Source organism: Amblyraja radiata, chromosome 1 (assembly GCF_010909765.2).
Source record: "Amblyraja radiata isolate CabotCenter1 chromosome 1, sAmbRad1.1.pri, whole genome shotgun sequence".
Taxonomy (NCBI): Eukaryota; Metazoa; Chordata; class Chondrichthyes; order Rajiformes; family Rajidae; genus Amblyraja; species Amblyraja radiata.
The window spans coordinates 78,752,699-78,774,738 of NC_045956.1; the positions used below are offsets into that span (position 1 = coordinate 78,752,699).

Consider the following 22,040-nt stretch of genomic DNA (forward strand, 5'->3'; position numbering starts at 1 on the left):
TGCCTCACAGATCCAGTGGCGAGTTCAAGATCTGACCTCTGGCAAGGTCATATAGAGTTGCAGTATTCTGTGACTCACTAAATTCCTAGTAAATTAGTAATACGTGCGAAAAACAGGTAAACAAGGACATAAGGAAACAGTAGAATTAGGCCATGTGCCCATCAAGTCCACTCCGTCATTCAATCATGGCTGAATCGATCTCTCCTCCTAACTCCCAATTCTGAGGCCTTATTCCCATAACCTCTGACCACCTGTACTAATCAAGAAACTAACTGCCTAAAAATATCCACTGATCTAGCCTCTATAGCCTTCTGTGGCAACAGGCCCCGGCCCACCGAGTCCACACTGACCAGCGATCCCTGCTCACCAACACACCTGGACAATTTAAATTAATACCAAGCCAATAATCTACAAACTTGTACATGTTTGGAATGTGGGAGGAAACGGAGCAAACCCCCGCAGTCACAGGAAGAATGTACAAAACTGTGTACAGACAGCACTCGTAATCAGGATCAAACTTGGGTCTCTGGTGCTGCAAGCAGGCAACTCTACTGCTACGCCACCATGCCGCAACTATACCAGTCGGTGATCTTGCCATGAGCTGATTGGCTCCCATATCCCAAAAACATGGAGATTGGTAGATATATGGTCACTGTAAAATTATGTGTGGCAGAATCAGGGAAGAGTTGATAAGTATACGAGGAGAGTAAAATAGGATGTGTAAATGTGTGCTCGATGGTCTGCATTCTTCATGGATCATAGTTTCCATGTTGTACAACCGAGAAATTATACAGACCGAAAAAAATCCTGCACTATGGGGTCCTCAGGCAAATAGATTGGCTATGAATGTCCATATTTTACAAAGTGTGGAAATGTCCCTGTAATTCTTTAGTTTACAGTGGTAAGTGCAACGTTCCTTTATGATTATACCAGTCAAATTAGATAATTTTACAAAAATGTCATGTGTCATGTGTACCAAGATACTGTGAAAGACTTGCATGGCATTCAGTTAAATTTTACCACACAAGTACCATCAAGCCATTCAGAAATATAAGTGCAAAGAGAAAAGTAACCCCGTGCAAAATAGATCAATTTTCCCTCAACAACTTTTCCTTTGACTCCTCCCATTTCCTCAAATCCAAGACATAGCTATGGGCACGCGCATGGGCCCCAGCTATTCTTGTCTCTTTGTAGGGTAGTCGAACAATCCTTGTTCGAGGTGTACTGTGGCCCTATCCCCGAACTTTACCTCCGCTACATTGACGGCTGGATTGGTGCCCCTCCTGCACCCATGCAGAACTCACTGACTTCACCCATTTCACCACTAACTCCATCTGGCACTCAAATTCACCTGGACCATTTCCGATATCTCCCACTGTTTTGACCTCACTATCTCCATCGCAGGTAACAGACTACTGACCGATATCTACTACAAACCCACTGACTCCCATGGCTATCTGGACTACACTTCTTTCCCACCCTGATTCCTGTAAGGACTCTACCCCCATTCCTCCGTCTGCATCTGCACCCAGGATGAGGTGTTCCAAACCAGGGCATCGGAGATGTACTCATTCTTTAGGGAAGGGGGGTTCCCCTCTTCGACTATAGATGAGGCTCTCACCAGAGTCTCTTCTATATCCATAGCTCCGCTCTCACTCCTCATCCCCCCCACTTAACAAGGACAGACTCGTGTCTCACCTTCCACGCTACCAGCCACCACATACAAAAACAGATAATCTGACATTTTCGCCACCTCCAACAGGATCCCACCACTGGCCACATTTTCCCATCTCTCCCCTTTCGGCTTTCCGCAGAGACCGTTCCCTCCGCAACTCCCTGGTCAAATTGTCCCTTCCATCCCAAACCACCTGCTCCCCCTGGTACTTTCCCTTACAACCAGAGGAACAAGAACCCAAGCAATATTTCCCGGTGAGGCAGAGGTTCACCTGCACCTCCTCCAACCTCATCTACTGCATCCACTGCTCTAGGTGTCAGCTGCTCATTGGTGACAACCAAGCGTAGGCTTGGCAAGCGCTTCGCCCAACACCCCCGCTCAGTTCGCATTAACGAACCCGATCTCCGGTGGCTCAGCACTTCAACTCCCCCTGCCATTCCATATCTGACCTTTCTGTCCGGGCCTCCTCCATGGCCAGAGTGAGTCCACCACCAATTGGAGGAGCAGCACCTCATATTTCGCCTGGGTAGTTACACCCCAGCGGTATGAACATTGACCTCCAATTTCAGGTAGTCCTTGCTTTCTCCCTCCTTCGCCTCCCCAGCTCTCCCACAGCCCACGGTCTCCGCATCTTCTTTCTTCTTTCCGCCCCCACCCAACATTAGTCTGAAGTGTCGCGACCTGAAATGTCACCTATTCCTTCGCTCCATACATTCGCCATCTACCTTCGATTTTTCCAGCATCTACAGTCTTAAACAGTGCAAAATAGGGTGTAGACAGCATTATTAGAACGTTACAGCTGCAGCGGAAGTACACGAAAGGGCAAAGGTCCCAGGGAGCTAGGTGAAGAAAGCCAGGACTAGACCTGGCTTTCTTCTGGAGGCTTGAGGTCTGCCAAGTTCGCTGATTACAGAAGCAGCTGTTCCTGAATTTTGTGGTATGTGTTTTCAAGCTTTTGCAACTTCTGCCCAACAGGGGAGGGGAAGAAATGAGAATGACCAGGGTGTTTGTGGTCCCAGCTTACATTGCAGCCGTACCAAATCAGCTGGTGGTAGACTGGAAGTGTGATGGATTGGGGTGTATCAACTTGCCCCAAAAACTCTACTGTTTTCATCAGAGCAGTTGTCAAAGCAAGTTGTGATGCATCCAATAGGGCTTTGCACTGCGCATGGCAGACATTGGTAAGTCATTAAAGACATGCTGAATTTTCATTTGAGGAAGTATCAGGAATTGCAGCTCTTGACCTTCAAATTCCATGGGAACAGCACATCAATGCCGGCTATGGCATGTACACCACTCAATGACTAGCTCCTTCGTCATTTCACATTGAAAGAGAGGTCATGTCTGTATACCAAGCTCCTTCCTGTACCCCGTCTCGTCAGTGTTCAATATCCAGTCCACTATTGCAGTGTCATTGCAAAACTTGTAAACAGATAGAGCAAATGTGGCTACACAGTCGTGAGTGTATAGGAAGTATAATAAAGGGGCCGCGAATGCTTCCTTGCGGAGTACTGGTATGGGGAATGATCATGGAGGATGATTTGTCACCCATCTTACTGATTGCGATCTCAGTCAAGAATTGGGATGCTAGATGTTGGAGATTAATTTGGTGAGATTAATTAGGCACGGATAGAGTCAATAAACAAGATGACACAGGTGTCTTTGTTATCCAGATGTTCCAGAGAGATGGGTTAAAGATGTCAGCGAATATTCCTGCCAACTGGCCCGCACAGGTTCGGAGCATACGCCTGGGGCGCCAAGTCAGTTGCCTTCTGCAAATTCAGTCTTTGGAAGCCAATCTGATTCCTACTATAGCGACTCATGGTGTAGGTGCACCCAATGTGTTGTTGGGGCAGATGCCCTCCAATCATATCTTCAAATGAGCATAAAATGCATTGACCTCATTACGGAGTGACACATTATTAACAGTGAAATTGCCCAACTTCACATTGTTGTCAGCTACCGAATGCCAGTCTTTTATAATCAACAGATGTCATATCTGTGTGATTATCCTGGGACTCTAGCATGGCCCAGAATTTCCTCTTGATGGCTTTGTGATGGTTGTACATAGATAGACCTTACCATTTAGGACCGATCGATTTGAATGCCGCAGACAGACTTCATCAGGAGAGGACTTCACAGTTCATCCATGAATTCTGGTCGGGGGACACTCTTATCGAAAAGCTCAGGGCTGAAGGTCTGCATATCAGAACTATGAAATCTCCAGTAACAGCCCTTCAATTCAGCTTAGACAATGCTAATATTCAGGATTTTTTTTTTAAAGCGCCAATCAAAAGATACTAAGTTATTGGACTAAACCCAAGGCCAGAGTTTAGTTAGAGATACAGTGCGGAAACAAGCGCTTCGGGATACAGAGTCCGCGCCAAACAGCAACCCGCACATTAATGCTACCCTACACACACCAGGGACAATTTATATTCTACCAATCCAATTAACCTACAAACCTGTACGTCTTTGGTGTGTGGGAGGAAACCGAAGGTCGGAGATAGTCCAGCGGTCACGGGGAGAACGTACAACTCCATACAGACAGCACCCATAGTCCGGATCGAATCCGGGTCTCTGGTGCTGCAAGGCAGCAACACTACCAATGCACTACCCAGAGTGAAGAATCTGGAGATGTTTGAATGACAAATGGTACAAAATGGTTAATTAATCTGTTATGTAGACCTCACATCAGGGACAGTGATGTCTAGCTTCTGACCTTGGTCATGATTCATGGAAATCGGAACCTTTATATCACATGGCCCGTGTGGTTCCTTAACCCCACACAACTTTGAAATAGACCAACAGGCCACACAGTTACACCAAACAATCATGCATCAATTAAAATGGGAATTAAATAGTTTAGGTCACTCGGCCTGATCTAGGCATCAGACCTAGATGAGATGTTCACACAACTGATGATCAATGTGAATTGGCCAATATTTGCAAGGTTCTCCTCCCTCCGCGACCCACTGACTGTTTAAGTAACAGTTAATGAAGTCCATATTTCAGCCAATGCTTCAAACTCTTGCATTATGATCTTTAGCTTGTCTCATCTCACTGGGGTAGAGCCACCCAAGGAGGTGGTAAAGTCAGGAGATTTCAAACTGACTAGTTTGACATAATTAATTCAAACATCAAATACACAGAGGAATCCTCTTGTTGATTATAGCTCTGCACGCTGATGAAGAATTGCTCCTCCTTCTGCTGCATCAGCTACACAAAGTAAAAATAATAAAGTGACATTACACACACTTTACAAACATGTTAGGAGCCTAATTATAGATGGAGCTAAAAGTCCCTCCATCTAACAAAACAAACCCAATTCAAGTCTTCAATCTGCCAATAGAGGGCAGCATGGGGACACAGCAGTAGAATTGCTGCCTTACAGGGACCCAACTTTGATGTTGACTACAGGTGCTGTCTGTACGGAGTTTGTACGTTCTTCCCGTGACCTGCGGGGTTTCTCCAAGTGCTCCGGTTTCCTCCCACAATCCAAAGATGTACAGGTGTGTAGGTTAATTGGTTTGCTAAGATCGTAATTATCCCTAGTGGTTAAGCCAGTGTTAGTGCGTGGGGATCGCTGGTCGGTGTGGACTGGGTGGGCCGAAAGGCCCGTTTCGGTGCTGTATCTCTAAACTAACCTAAACTACCACATTCAGTCACACTGTAGAAAGAGGAAGTGGGCACCCCTATTTCACTGATGGCAGCAAGTGGAAAAAAAAAAAGCTAAGAACAAATCATCTGCAACTCTCATATCCATGCAAAGAGAATCCTTCTCAGCATCAAGGCTCTATCATTATAAATGGTAAATCATCATGCAATAAAGAAATAGTTGAGCACACCTGGCAAATATTATGGGCTCCAACAACATATAGCCATATTCTCTTCCAGTGCTTGCTATGATATCAATAAACAGAGTACACTCCAACCTGGGAATCACCAAATTGGGGACATATGAACACCAACACAATTCAATGGGACTAACATTTGTGCAGTCAGTTCTTAAAATGAAGGAAATTGTTGTCGGCATGGTGCTGGAGGAACTGAGCAGGCTAGGCAGCATCTGCTTTTGGTTTCAAGATTATTGTGGGCCCAGCACTCAGTACCTGAAAGAACAAGTGACAGAAGCCTTCATTTCATTAAGTACTTGGGACTGCTGTAAATAACTAAATTACTAAGAATTTAGTACTAAATTAAATATTAGTACTAAATAACTAATTTAACAGCAACCAAGTTGGATAAATACTTTCCTCACATAAAAAACTGAAATGCCACAAATTATGATTGCTATTTTGTCATTTTTCAGTTAACAAAACATTACAGATTTTGAATAGGTTACTTACAGAAAGTGTACCACACGAACTTTACAGGATATGCATTAAAGAACACGCAGGTAAATCATCACTAGCAGTCACAGCAGGGAATGGGCGACTTGACTTAAGAGATATGCTGTTTATGGCTTTGCTGTGGCCGTTCACTGTCCCAACAGATGTTCCCGTGTCCCATTGAATAACTGCTCCATGCCTGCAATGATACAATCATGATATTTAAATGTAGCAAATAATTATTTTCTATTAATATAAGTACATATGGCTGTGAGACTGTCCAGACCTGCACTCCTATCATCCTAACAAAGCTGGCACACTTTTTGATTAGCACAGATGTCAGAGGTAGGGGGAAAAGGCAGGAGAAAGGGGTTTGGAGACAGAGAGAGAGAGAGATCAGCAATCATTGAATGGCAGAGTAGACAAGATTATTGATGGGACAAATGGCCCCAATTCTACTCCTATCACTAATGACCTTAAAAGTACTTCAGAAAAGGCATCAAGAAGTCTGGATCCTATTCCTGGCCCTCATCTGCAAATTTCTCCTTGGCAAGTACCATTTATAATTGGTATAATATCCAGCACCTCATATTCCGCCTGGGTTGTTTGCGTCCCGATGGCATGAACGTTGAATTCTCCCCAGTTTTGCTAGCCCTTGCTGTCTCCTCCCCTTCCTTAACCCTCGAGCTGTCTCCTCCCATCCCCCCGCCCTCGGGCTCCTCCTCCTCCCCTTTTCCTTCCTTCTCCCCCCCCCCCCCCCCCACCCCCTATCAGTCTGAAGAAGGGTTTCGGCCCGAAACGAGCCTATTTCCTTCGCTCCATAGATGCTGCTGCACCCGCTGAGTTTCTCCAGCATTTTTGTGTACCATTTATAATATAGCTAGTTTCCATCTTATTTCACTCTTTAGCACCATACCATAAGCCACAATTAATAAGATCGCAATTGGCAAAAACTGTCAAACAATGTTTAGCTTCTTAACAATTCCACCTTCTCTTAATAAACCTTTCCCTCAGCAGTTCACTCAGTCACATTCCCACATCTTGCGACATTACAACCAAGGTTCAGATCCTATTCTCTATCTACCAGCAAGGATGTTATAACCACAAATCTGACTGAAGAAACTTATTTCAATCCCAACTGACAAACAACTCCCTCCCCTCATGGCTAATATCCTTAGTTATCCAATCTCAGATAAAGAAAGCATCTTAACATTCACCCTGTTAAATCTTCAGTTTGCAACATTGCCTTCTTAACTTTAATGAAGTAAATAGCAGGACAGACAAAGAAGAGTCATAGACATTGTTTACCTGGATTTTTCAGAAAACTTTTGATAAGGTGCCACATGAGAGGCTGCTAAGGAAGATGAGAGCCCATGGTATCAAAGGGAAATATTAGCATGGACAGCAGATTGGCTGGATAGCAGAAGGCAAAGAATGGCAATAAAGGGTTGGCTGCCAGTGACTAGTGAAGTTCCGCTGGGATCGTGCTGGGGCCGCTGTTCTCCATGTTGTATATAATGATTTGGATGAAAAGATTGAGGGCTTTGTGGATGATACAAAAATAGTTGGAGGGGCAGGTAGTGTAGAGAAAGCAGGGACTCTGCAGAAGGACTTGGACAGGAAGGGAGAGTGGGAAGAGAAGTGGCAGATGAAATGTAGTGTAGCAAAGTGTGGAGTCATGCATTTTAGTAGCAGGAATAAAGGCATACAAGATTTTTCTAAATGGGGAGAGAATCCAGAAATTGGAGGCGCAACAGCGTCTTGGGAGTGCAGCTGCCAAAAAGTTAACCTGCAAGTCAAATCGGCAGTAAAGAAAGCAAACGCAATTCCAGCATTTATTTCGAGTGGGCTTGTATATAAAAACAGGTATGTAATGCTGAGGCTCCAGAAGGCACTGGTCAGGCCGCATAGGGAATATTGTGAGCAATGTTGGGCATCATATCTGAGGAAGGATGTGCTGGCTCTGGAGAGGGTCCAGAGGAAATTTACAAGAGTGATCCCAGGAATTAGTAGGTTAACATACGATGAGTGTTTGACGGCACTGGGCATGTACTCTTTGGAGTTTAGAACAATGAGGGGGGACTTCGTTGAAACATACAGAATAGTGAAAGGCTTGGATAGCGTTGATGTGGAGAGGACGTTTCCATTAGTAGGAAACCCTAGGACAAGCGGTCATAGCAGAATTAAATAATGTTCTTTTAGGAAGGAGAGGAGGAATTTCTTTAGTCAGAGGTGGTGAATCTGTGGAATTCTTTGCCAGAAGGCTGTGGAGGCCACGTCTACACTCTCTCACCCCTCCCCCCCCCTCTCCAGGGACTGAAGAGAGAGGGTAAAGAGGAGGAGAGAGTGCTGGGGGATGGGGAGAAATGAGCTGCCCCTGCACAGTTGGGGGCTATGCACGTGTGATGGAATATTGCGCTGGTGGAATATTGCATTGGGGGAACTGGTTGCGGTTGGGGAAACAAAGAGTACAGGCCCAGTGCCGTTCAAACGCTCATTCTATGTTAACCTACTAATTCCTGGGATCACTCTTGCATGGGGAGCAGATTTCAACAGGTCTGCACTTGTTCTGGTGATCACTAAAAATGGTCAATTCACAAAATCCTACATTTACAATACTTCATCTACTTCATAACCCTGAACTGGTTCTGCTCTGCGGACAAAGCTGACGTTGTACTTTAATACAGTTTTCCAGCAATTACTTTTACGTCTTCATTTGTTATGTCGTGAAACTTGAAATAGTTATGCTCAGGATACATTGTCCTCAATCTCCCTCAACACCCCCCCCAAGATTTAAGCATGTTTTAGCAACTTTTTACATTTGAAATATAATTTCCTTCTTTCTTTCTTTTCCATTGTCACTTAACCCATGCTTATATCTAATCCTAAGGCATTGATCTAATCTGTGACATCTCCACAATTCACATCTAAAAATTTCAGATAACATCCATTGGTTCCCAAGCAACCTCATCTACCCTGCCAGTTACGCTCTCAAATAAACAACTCATCATATTTCAGATGCAAGTCTTCTTTTGCATACAACTAGTCAATTCTGCCCGCATACTAATATTTCAAAAGCTCAGGACATCACAATGTTCTATGGCCATTCCGCAATTTCCACATTTTTGATAGTTCAGCTAAATGTGCCATAGTTCTGTTTTCCATTTTCCAATGACAAATCTATGATGTCCTTTAACAGATCAAAAGCAACACAGCCATTATTATCGCCGCCACCTCTCAATTTAGAGCTTTAGTCACAATACATCTTTTTAAAACATTAGCTGCTTTAAGCACCTAAATCTTATTAAATCTTTACTGTCCCACTTACAAGATGCTCTTTGGGCCCTTCTTACTCCCAATTATAATTTCATCCGGGTACCAGGGGACCTGTGCGACTTTCATTCTTTTAGCACCACAAAACTGATCATACAGCTTGATTTTGGGACATCTTGATTATCAAGGCAATCCAAATTTATTTCCATAAAAAGCATGAATATATAATTTCTAGTTTGGTTACATGTTATTTCAGTCTGTGCAGGGACTAGAAATTCTAAGCACATTTACTTCTGCGCAAGTAATTTCTATATAATAGCAATCGCTTTGAGCATTCTGATATTCTAATATTTGGGAAAGTGTATTTTCTGATATGGCTTTAGTTGATAACATTTATACGGTTTCCTTCTGAAATTCAGTTTTGATTTCATCCAAGCTCAAATTGCTTTATGCCCTACCTTACCAACAATTAGACAACTACTGTCTAACTAAACTCAGGATTCCTGAATTATGCCTTTCTCCAGATAACCTTTAACTGCCTCCAACTCATATTTGTGGAATGCTTTCCATTGACCTTTCATGTTTCTGATCTGATCCTACTCGGGTCTTTTCAAATGCTGCTACTTTCAGTGAGCATCTTGATCCATCTTCCATGTTCAATATCAAATTATCTACTTTTGGAAAATCTTTGAAAAAAGGTTTCCATTAAGTTATCACAGGTCATTCTTCCTTCTTTGATTGCACAGCAATGTCACTATGATCATGCACTATGATGATGATCCAACAGTGAGAAATGTAAACAAAGCTGAGACATTGTGCTTGAATACAGAAATAAGATAATCTTGTCTTCAATGCAAGACCGATTAATTCATGTAAATACCTTCAGGCTAAAAACAACACCCTGCGACCACTTAGAACATGTAAAGATCACAAATTTTTTAATATAATAAAATTTTCAATTTCTGCATGAAATTTATGTTGAATACAATCTAGCAAAGAAACTTAAACTATGCACATTCAATTCCCCCAAGACCACAAGAAGTTAAAATACAATTGCCAGATGATTAGTGGGAATCTAACAAATTAATAAGATTATTTATTATTCAAATAACCAAACTCAGCTTAAATATGAAGGTACCCAAGTGACTAATTCATAATGAAATTAACCAAACACAGATGTTTAAGAAAGAACTGCAGATGCTGGAAAAAATCGAAGGTAGACCAAAAAAAATGCTGGAGAAACTCAGCGGGGTGACGGCAGCATCCTAAGTGTAGAAGGAATAGGAGACGTTATGGTCAAGACCCTTCTTCAGACCGATGTCAGGAGAGGCGGGAGAAAAAGAAAGGAAGATGCGGAGGACAGTAGGGCTTGTGGGAGAGCTGGGATGAGGGAGAGGAAGGAGAGAGAAAGCAAGGACTATCTGAAATTAGAGAAGTCAATGTCATACCACTGGGGTTGCAAAACCACCTAAGCGAAAAATGGAGGCGGCCCATGACAGAAAGGTCAGATTCAGAATAGGAGGGAGAGTTGAAGAGCTAAGAGATCAGGTGGTTAGTGTGAACTGAGCGGAGGTGTTGGGCGAAGCGATCGCCAAGCCTGTGCTTGGTCTCGCCATGTAGAAAAGTTGGCACCTAGAACAGCAGATACAGTGGATGAGGTTGGGGGAAGTGCAGGTGAACCTCGGCCTCACCTCTGAAAGGACTGCTTGGGTCCTTGGATCAAGTCGAGGGTGGAGGTTAAGCGACAGGTTTTGCATTTCCTGTGGTTGCAAGGGAACAGTACCAAGGGGAGGGGGTGGTTTGGGTGGGAAGGGCTAAATTGACCAGGAGTTACGGAGGGGAATGGTCTCTGTGGAAAGCAGAAAGGGGAGGAGATGGGAAGATGTGGCCAGTGGTAGGATCCTGTTGGAGGTGGTGAAATTGTCAGAGGATTATTTGTTGTATGCAACGGCTGATGGGGTGGAAAGCGAGGACAAGGAGGACACTATCCTTGTTACGAGTAAGGGGATGGGAGTAAGAGCAGAGCTGCGGGATAGAGGAGACCCTGGTGAGAGCCTCATCAATAATTGAAGAGGGGAACCCCCGTTCCCTGAAGAATGAGGACATCCAAGGACCCAAGCAGTCTTTCCAGGCGAGGCAGAGGTTCACCTGCATTTGCTCCAACCTCATCTACTGCATCCGCTGTGCTTGGTGCCAACTTCTCTACATCGGCGAGACCAAGCACACGCTCGGCGATCGCTTCGCCCAACACCTCCGCTCAGTTCGCACTAACCAATCGGATCTCCCGGTGGCTCAGCACTTCAAATCCCCCTCCCCTTTTTAACATGTAGTTTGATATATCCTATTGCCACTAAAGCAGCATAAATTGTAGTTATTCAATTATATACAATGTATCTACAAGAATACTGCCCATTCTTGAAACTTACTTGCTTTTGCCTTCTCCAGCAACTGCAATCTTTTGATTATCATAAGACCAACAAATATCTTTGATTATTCCAGAAATTGGTTGATATTCATATTTCATTAAATGTTCTTTCTGGGTAGTATCCCAAATTCGAACCTTGCCAGTAACATCTGTCATAATACAAAAAACAAAATTCCTAAATTTAGGCAGAGAAAAAGCATTCTGGCTTAATATTTTGTGCCCAAAACAATAGTAATCAGTTTAAAAATAGTAACAATAGTTTTTAAAAAATCATACTTAAACATGATATGATGATAATATTAGATCTCGTTGCCTCACTTGGTGAATGTTGCCGATCAAGGCAATAAAGTATACACAAAGGAAACCATTAGCCTGATTGCAGGGCTTAAGGGGCAATTTCAAAGGAAAGGCTGTGGAAGTCTACACTTTTCTGCTTTAAAAAAAGACACTGGAAGGATCTGTATGATAGGTAAGAGAATGAAACAGTTAAATGGCATGTTGGCCTTCATAACAAGAAGAGTTGAGTATAGGAGCAAAGAGGTCCTTCTGCAGTTGTGGAGGGCCCTAGGGAGACCACACCTGGAGTGTTATGTGCAGTTTTGGTCTCCAAATTTGAGGAAGGACATTCTTGCTATTGAGGGAGTGCAACATAGGTTCACGAGGTTAATTCCCGGGATGGCGGGACTGTCATATGTTGATAGAATGGAGAGACTCCGCTTGTAACACTGGAATTTAGAAATATGAGAGGGTATCTTATTGAAACATACAAGATTATTAAGGGATTGGACACACTAGAGGCATGAAACATGTTCCCAATGTTGTGGGAGTCCAGAACAAGGGACCACAGTTTAAGAATAAGGGGTCACCCAGATAGAACGGAGATGATGAAAAACCTTTTCACCCAGAGAGTTGTGAATCTGTGGAATTCTGCCTCAGAAGGCAGTGGAGGCCAATTCTCTGGATGCTTTCTAGATAGAGTTCTTAAAGATAGCGGAGTCAAGGAAAAAAGGGGGGGGGGGGGGGGCAGAAACTGATTGTGGCTGATCAGCCATGACCACAGTGAATGGCAGTGCTGGCTCGAAGGGCTGAATGGCCTACTCCTGCACCTATTGTCTGAATGCAGATTAATTTTTAATTTAATCCAGAGCATTTTCAGAGGGAAATGTAGAGATTTTACATTAGTACATTTCAAAATTTTGGGAAGTACTTCACAGAGAGATGATGAAACAGACCCATTCATGATAAGACTAAAAACCCTTTATACATGGATGTTAACAGGGGCCACAATCTTCAGTAATGAAGTAGGAATCAAAGGGTTAAACTCATCTGTAACTGGCCTGTGATTAAACCTTTCTGATCTTTCACCAGAATCAGAATCAGATTTTATTCGCCACATATGTTTTGCAATATACGGGGAACTTCACTGGTCAGGTCAGTCATACAATTAAAAGCAACAGACTCAAAAACACATTTAACATGAACATCCACCACAGTGACTCCGACATATTCCTCACTGTGATGGAAGGCGAAATAAACTTCAAGTCTCTTCCGTTGTTCTTCCTTAGTCGGGGGCCTCGAGCTCGCCGTTAACGGGACAATCTTAACTCCCGTAGCAGGCGGCATTCAGGCCCTCCACGTCGAGGCGTTCAGATCCCGCATCGGGGGGGTTGTGTCAGTTCCCCCGCAATCGAACCTCGCGTCGGGTCTGGGTGAACCTTCTGCGGCGTTGGAGCTCAGCCTTTCCTGAGACTGCGAGCCCTTGTGGTAAGTCCATGGTGGTCGCGGTGGGAGCGATCCGCTCCGATGTTAAGTCCGCGCCCCGCGGTGGGGCTCACGACAGTCCAAGGCGGCGCCCAGCCTTAGCGATGGTAGGCCGCAGAGCCCGGAGAATGTGATCCGAAAAATGATCACATCTCTGGGAAGGTAAGGACTTGAACATAAAAACAAACTTTAAACAGATGCTAAAAATAACAAAAAGTTGAAAAAAACGACTGCTGGCAGGACTGGCCATCTCCCCAGCGCCCTGGTGGTCATTGAGGCGCCCCTGGTGGTCTACAGATAAAGATAGCTACTCTAATTTATTCAGAAGGTATTTAGCAAATTAAAAACACCACTCTCTTTTCAATATATACATCTATCAAGCATAGCCCTATTTTATGAGCAACTCATATTATCCAACATTTGCTTCCTTACGAATCAACTGAGGCAAGGCTTAATTTCAAGATCTTTTAGCACCATCACTGCAACCGAGGTAGCAATTTCCAATGTATATTCAGAGAGACTGTGATTTAGCAAGGGTAACACCAAAATGCTGATTGTGACACAGCGATGGACACCCTATGTTATGGGGAGAGAAATGGGCCACATTTCATTTTTCCACAACTTGATGGCATGTCATCTTTGCACACTTAAAGAAACACAAGCGAAGAAAAATTGTACTCATTTATTTTCTTCCTTCCACGAATTCAAAGAGGGTGAATTTTATTCCATATCACAGATTTTTAGGTAAAGAATTTCCACTACCCAAACTGTCATAACACTTGAGATATGAAAACTGGCAAAGAAAGGAAGCACTTTGTGATATTCAAATAGATCAATAGGGTGTCAACCTCAAAGAAGAGCATCAATTAATGTGTTTCTGAGGAATTAGATAGGCCAAGTGGGAGCTGCAAATCATGAAAAGATTTTGACTAACATTGTAAAGAGGAAAGGAAAAATTTAAATTACAATTTAACTGGAAGTTCAGATTACTAGAACTTAACTCAATAGATGAGAAAAAAATCTGGAAAGGATAAAGTGGAGTCAAATTTTTTGAACAAGACATGAATGTAGCAATGAATGACCTTTAAAAGACATATCTCAGACAGGCTAGGTGAAATTCCACAAAGGGAATCAAAGCAAATGTTTCCTAGATAAAAGAAAGGCAATAGAACAAAAAAAATAAGCAGAAACTAAAAGAAAACTAGGTTAAATATTGCAAGCTGTGAAAATTAATAATAATGGGCAAAAGAACACACAAGAAATGAGAACGGTAGTTAGAGAGGAATCCAAGTGTTTCCAGAGCACATAATAGTAGTGAAAAGCAGGAGTGGCCAATTTCCAGCAGGTCAGTTTTTAAACTAAGGAAGTGGTTGCTGTCTAAATCATGGCAAAGATAGATAGGGAACTCAAGATAGCGTTACAATGTGCAACACTTTGCTACATACACACAAGGAAATCTACATTCTTGATACCATAAGCAACTTATTCAGTATCAATAAAAAGGGGATACAATTGTATTAGACCTTCAAACTGTGCTACTGCTTCTACGAATAACAATAGACAATAGATGTAGGAGTTGGCCATTCAGACCTTTGAGGAAGCACCGCCATTCACTGTGATCATGGCTGATCATCCACAATCAGTACCCAGTTCCTGCCTTCTCCCCATATCCCTATCTTTAAGAGCTCTATCTAATTCCCTCTTGAAAGCATCCAGAGAATTGGCCTCCACTGCCTTCTGAGGCAGCGAATTCCACAGATTCACAACTCTTGGTGAAACAGTTTTTCCTCATCTCCGTTCATGGCCTACCCCTTATTCTTAAACTGCGGTCCCTGGCTCTGGGCTCCCCCAATATTGGGAACATGTTTTCTGCCTCTAGCGTGTCCAATCCCTTAATGATCTTATATGCTTCAATAAGATTCCCTCTCTTCCTTCTAAATTCCAGTGTATACAAGCCCAGTTGCTGCATTCTATCAACATACGACATTTCCCCCATCCCGGGAATTAACCTCGTGAACCTTGTTATGAAGGCCAACACACCATTAGCTTTCTTCACTGCCTGGTGTACCAGCATGCTTATTTTCAGTGACTGATGAACAAGGACCCCCAGATCTCATTGTACTTTCTCTTTTCCCAACTTGACACCATTCAGATAATAATCTACCTTCCTGTTTTTGCCACCAAAGTGGATAACCTCACATTTGTGCATATTAAACTGCATCTGTCCAATCACGGAACCTGTCCAAGTCACCCTGCATTCTCATTGCATCCTCCTCACAGTTCACACTGCCACCCAGCTTTGTGTCATCTGCAAATTTGCTTATGTTACTTTTAATCCCTCCATCTAAATCATTAATGTATATTGTAAATAGCTGCAGTCCCAGCACCGAGCCTTGCGGTTCCCCACTAGTCACTGCCTGCCATTCTGAAAGGGACCCGTTAATCCCTATTCTTTGTTTCCTGTCTGCCAACCAATTTTATATCCATGTTAGTACCCTACCCCTAATACCATGCACTCTAATTTTGCCCACTAATCTCATATATGGGACCTTATCAAAGGCTTTATGAAAATCCACATACACTACATCCACTGGCTCTCCCTTGTTCATTTTCTTAGTTACATTCTCAAAAAAGTCCAGAAGATCAGTCAAGCATGAATCCACAAAGCAGTAGTGACTAGCTAGTGAAGAATATAAAGCAGCATATTATAGACTTCATACCTGTGCATTTCAGCCAGCGTGTGTCAGGAAGGTAGCAGATGTAAGAGAGGTGCGCGCATATTTAAAAAGCAAGTTTAGGGAAAATAAATCACAGCTATATTATCTCAATTAATCAGATTAATGTGTTTTTAATAACCTTAATTATTTTAATTTAATTCCACCACTCTTTCAACTCTTCCAAATGTGTCCAAACAGAAGCATTTCATATGGCATAAAATATTGTAAACTGGACAATGAAATGCTTATCAGGGAATAGTTAAGCAATGATAAGGGACAAAAATATAATTGACATACCTCCGGATGCAATGTAATAGCCACTGGGTGCATATTGGGCAACCTGAACCTTGTGAGCATGCTCAGTGTATATATCTGCAATCGCTGGATTCTGAAAATAGAAAAGGCTTTTAAAAACAAATGTTCCATTTCAAAAAATGTACGTAAATTGAAGTTAGTAAAATAAAATATGCATTACATCAATGTTTCTTATGACGACACTTTTGTTATTGGTATAAAGAAAGTTGATTCCTTTAGGATCACCTCCAATGACTTTTGAAACACCCCTTTCCACTTGTGGGAGGCATGCAAATACTTTGCCTGTTGAAAAGTAAGAAAGAGATTAAAGCGAGAATGAAAATTAAACAGCAACTTGCAATTCAGCACTTGACAAGATATTAAATTCATGGTTCCATTAGATTATAAATTTGGCGAACATTGTGAAGCTATGATAATTTTATTCACACATCAATGTCATCTTCAAATGAGAAATAAAAATATTGACATTAGCTAGTCCAAGTTAATAGCCCTGTCCCACAGTGTGAATTCATTCCAAGAGCTCTCCCGAGTTTAAAATAATCAAACTCGTGGTAAGCACGGAGAATGAACGTAGCGGGTACGTCGGAGCTTGGGGACGTTTCTTAGAACTAACGGCAAGTACTCAAGAAGAATCGCTAATGGCAGGTAAGCACGGGAAGACTCGTGAAGATTTTTCAACATGATGAATCAGGGCAAACTAGGGAGAACTCGTGGAATGAACTCATACCGTGGGACAGGGGTTTAAGTATCTTAAATGTCTAGAACGACCAAGGCGCACAAATTCCCTGGACAATGCGGGAGCCCATTTAAAAAATTCTTTACTCAGGTACATATTTCTTCCAACTATTTAGTAATCAAATTCAGCTCAATTTAAAATACAAAAATATTCTGAGCACAAGTAATTAAGTAAATTATACAGGAACAATAGGGGCAGCAATATTATAACAAGCAACATCCTTCAAATATACCATACAAAAACCCTAATTATTTCTTTCACCATTCTTGTTGTGGAAATGTTTGCCCGCCAGCTTTGGAAACATTCCTTCTTAGCCAACACTGAAGGGTTTTCGGCTCACTATTTATTTATTGTCTCCCCCCCCCCAACGATTTATTTATATATTTACACACCTCATTCTGTGAACTACTGCAACACCAACAATACAAGGCTGTTGCACAAACAGATTCCACCATTCATTATTGATTTGGGTGAAAGTTCTTGAATTATGCAAGCTCAGGTCTTAACTTGTTATGACTGGTTTCCTTAAAGGCCTGTCCCACAAAGGCCTGTCCCATTTACACGACCGGCCGGTAGTCACTGACGCGCGACAGTCGCTCGCGTCATCATGCGACCACACAACTGTCTGGAGCGCGTGACGTCATTTGAAGATAGACACAAAATGCAGGAGGAACTCAGCAGGACCAGCAGTATCTCTGTAGAGAAGGAATGGATGATGTTTCGGGTCGAGACTCTTCTTCAGTTTGAAACGTCACCCATTGCTTCTCCCCAGAGATGCTGCCAGTTACTCCTGCATTTTGTGTCTATTTCCAATCGTCTTGGCCCCGCTTTGGGAGTAGGAGTGGGGGCGGATCCGGATCCACAATGGCCGTGAGCCCCAGGCCGGGCTCGGCGATCGCTTCGCCTGCTGTTGGGGGTAAGACGTTGCACCGCGCCAGGGTGTCCCACTTGGCCGTCATTTACGTGACAAGCCAGTGGCACGCGAAGATTTCGTACAGAACAAAATCCTGGAGCGCTGCGATTTACCGCACGCAATTCCACACTCCTCCATGCGTCCGTCCCGCGCTACCCACACGCTACCAGGTCACGTAAATGGCGCACAAATGACTGTCAAGTGGGACAGGCCCTTTAGTTTACTCGAAATCAAATAATGAACCTCCTCAGCAACAGAACCTCCTCAGCAACGAGTTCAGGTCCATTCAAGAACTGCAAGCGCAGAACCTGTGGCATAATTCATGTACAATAATATGTGCACTGCATTCCTTGAGGAGCCATCTTTCAGCCAGGAAGTTAAAACAAAGTCAAATCTATCATCTCAGGCACCATTCAAAAATTGTCTCAATCAACATTCATTCCTATTAGCAGCTGGTAGAAATGTTGCCACTGACCCGGGTTCGAGCCTGACCTTAGCTGCTGTCTCTGTGGAATCTGTAAGTTCTCCCTGTGACCAAGTAGGTTTCCTCTGGGTGCTCCTGTTTCCCCCCACATTACGGCATGCGACCTCTGTAAATTGGTCTCTGTAAAATCGCCTCTAATGACTGAACTTTGGGCCTTACCTCACCGTAGGAAACTTTGATTCCACTGGGGATGTTTATGTTAAAATACTATTGTGTTTTTAAAAATTTTTTATTTGTATGGCGACCCCAAATTTCACTGTACCAATTGGTGCATGTGACAATAAATGTCTCTTGCCTTGTCTAATATGTAGAGTCGATGAGAAAGTTTGATAACATAGAATTAGAGTGATTGGTGGTCAGCGTGGACTGTGCAAGCCAAAGGGCCTGTTTCCATGCTGTGTGTCTATACTAAACTTAAAAAAAGCAAATGGTTGCTTTCTTCAGTGTGTGGTATGTAAGAATTTGCAAGCTTTCATCTATTATACCAATTAATATAATTTAAAATGTTACGGTTATGCTCTCTACATAAATACAGATCTTTATTTTCAAGATTTAAGTGAAACCCAATCCATGAGGTGAAGTTACAGAATATGTAGACTCAAACATATTTTGTGGATGAACATGAATTTCCTTCCAACTATGACATTTGGATCAAACCTTTCAACTTTTCAATATGCACATGGAAGCTTGATCACTAGCTCATCATTATTGTTATTATAAGGGGAAGGAATTAGTTAGAGTTCTAAAAACATGCCATCACATCATTCCTCCACCTTCCCACGGTCATTACTCCAATATACTAAGCTTGCAGTGACTACACCTCTATTTAAAAGCTGTTTGATATCTCATATATTTACAGCAGTTATCTGATAAGGTCAGTAATTGGATAGGAATATGAATTACAATATGTTTAGTTAGATCCCATTTTGTGGAAGATATTTTTTGACCAAACCTAGCATTTCTGCTGAGCATTTGTAAAATACAGATATGAAAAGGCAATGTTGTACTTTTATGTTTATTACTCATGACCAGGAAATACCAGATAACTTTAAAATGAATGTTCTACGCAAACGAACATACTTTCAGGCACTTAAATTAAACCTCCATAAGTTTCGTATATTTGTGCAAAATTTCATATGGCAAATAAACCACTTAAACTTATGGGAAATTATGTTTACAGCCTACTAACAGAAGCAATATTTTAGACATCAAATACTGTCAAAAAATAATCCAAAAGGACCTCAGCAACAGGACACAATTTAACTCCCCTAATGAATGGAAACACAGCTCAGCAGTTTAAAGCAGTCATTGGCTTTGGTGTAATATTAGAACTAATTATCAGGGAAATATATATATCTACTTCAAAAGTCAATGTACATTCAATGTGTATGTACAATGTACATTCAAATACACCAAAACCCAAGGGGCAACTTTTTATTATATGGAACGAGCTGATCGAGAAAGCAGTTGAAGCAGGTACAATAACAATATTTTAAAAATGCATATGGACAAGTACGTACATGTACGTGAAGGGTTTGGAAGGATATGGGCCGAATGGGACTAGTTTAGACGGGACATTTTGGGCGAAAGGACATTGGGCCGAAGGGCCAGTTACCATTTGTATGTCTCCATGACTAAGTGGTTCTAATACAAGTACAATCTTTGAGCACAATATCGAAGTTTTAAAAAACACTCGCTAGGAGCTCGTACAGGAAATGCTCTCAAATTATTCGAATGAATAATTAAAAATTTGCAACTATTCTCGTAAGACACGTCCTTCTCGAGTTTGCAAAAATAACATAAATGTACAAAAAAGGGAAGGACACTTGTTAACTCCGCAATTCGAATATGAACTCTGAATTCGCTGACCAATTCCCCTTCGAATAAAATCATGCCCTTTTGAATGATTACTTCAGAATTGGCAGCATCGCAGCGCAATGACAAGAATGCAATTGTCAAGTTTTAACCAGTTAGATGTGAGGCGGAAGGGAGGTATAAAGGAATGAGAAAGGGAACCAAACCCCGAAGGGAAATAAGGGCGAGGCCCTTTTAAAAAATAAAACATTATTTGCACAACTCGTACCGTCGAGTACTTAGCATAAAGACGGGCAGGGCTGGGGCTAGCCAGCGTTAGCTACAGCCTTGCTCCATTTGCTCTGCCACCCTCCCTGATCCCCGCCCGGGCAACACTCACTCAGCTCGTGAGGCATCGCCGCGAGATCCGGCGCGCGCCGGGCCGTTACTCAGCTGAAGGGATGAAGTGCGAGTCACCGCCGACGCAATCGTTCAACGAGCAACGGTCGCTCCTCCACACAGCCGCTCGCCGCCTCTCTCTCTCGTCCTCCGTTGCGTTTGCCTTGCCCTCCTGTCGCCGCGGGTTCACAGAGCGAAGGCGAATACACGCCAAAAAAAAAAAAACCCAACCCGGAAACAGGCTGCACGGCTGCTCCCTCGTCGCTTTGACCATATATAGTCAAAGCTGCTCGATGCGCCGCGGCTGTGAGGCGCCTCAGCCCCGCCGCCAACCTCCGCCTCCTCCTCCTCCATCGTCCGAGCGCTGACGTCAGCACGCACCCGAGTCAGGTGGGCGCCGTGCTCAGCGCTGGCGTTTCACGTTGGCTCTCAAGGTGTGTTACACTGGTTTGTGGCTTGTAGGTTTGTATGGGGGAGGCGGGGCGGCTGCTGCACCTTTGTCTTCATGCAGTTTCTTCCTTGCCTTATATGGAAGAACTCCAGCATCCGGCATCCCTGCCTCACTGGACTCACACAATTTGCATACAGGGCAAATAGATCCAAAGATTCTATAGCAAGCAAGATAGATCACTCGACGAAAAAGACGTAGTACGGTCATGGGCAGATTCATGGGTAATTTTCGGCCTCATTTCCGTAACCGGCTTCCGTCTCCGCACCAAAGATCCTCGTAAAAATAAAAGTTATTTGGGAGAATTTTTCTCATTTTCAGAATTTTAATTTATTAACACAAACTGTTCCCCCGCAACACTGATTACACTGCAAGTCAGGTTGGGTCAGGTCGGGTTACGGAAATGGATGAAAAAAAGGCCCACGTTCCGCTCCGTCGTGTACTAGACGTCAGCCCATTGCATATAGCAGGAGTGGTCTATCTTGCTCCGCTATAGGGTCTTTAAATAGATCTATAGAGGATGCCATCTCTCTGGCTCTTCACACTGTCCTGACTCACCTGGAAAGACAGGGCACGTACATGAGGATGCTTTTCATAGACTACAGCTCTGCCTTCAACACGGTCATCCCCACCAAGCTCACCATCAAACTCCACCAGCTAGGCCTCAGCTCGTCGATATGCGACTGGATCCTGAATTTCCTGACGGAGCGACCGCAGGTAGTGAGACTGGGCCCACACCTGCCCTCCACTATCACCCTGAGCACCAGCA

The 22,040-nt window shown here is 43.1% G+C and overlaps 1 protein-coding gene across 1 annotated transcript in view; it reads right to left on the reverse strand.

Annotated features, from left to right (window-relative positions):
- The window catches only part of wdr1 (WD repeat domain 1), a 66,262-nt gene extending 45,118 nt beyond the window's left edge, over window positions 1-21,144 (reverse strand). Inside the window, 6 exon segments of the mRNA XM_033025465.1 lie at window positions 6,021-6,078; window positions 6,081-6,205; window positions 11,706-11,853; window positions 16,480-16,570; window positions 16,658-16,779; window positions 20,825-21,144. Of these exon segments, the coding sequence (XP_032881356.1) occupies window positions 6,021-6,078; window positions 6,081-6,205; window positions 11,706-11,853; window positions 16,480-16,570; window positions 16,658-16,779; window positions 20,825-20,840 (560 nt within the window). The 5' untranslated portion in view covers window positions 20,841-21,144.
- Window positions 21,145-22,040: the final 896 nt, after the last annotated feature.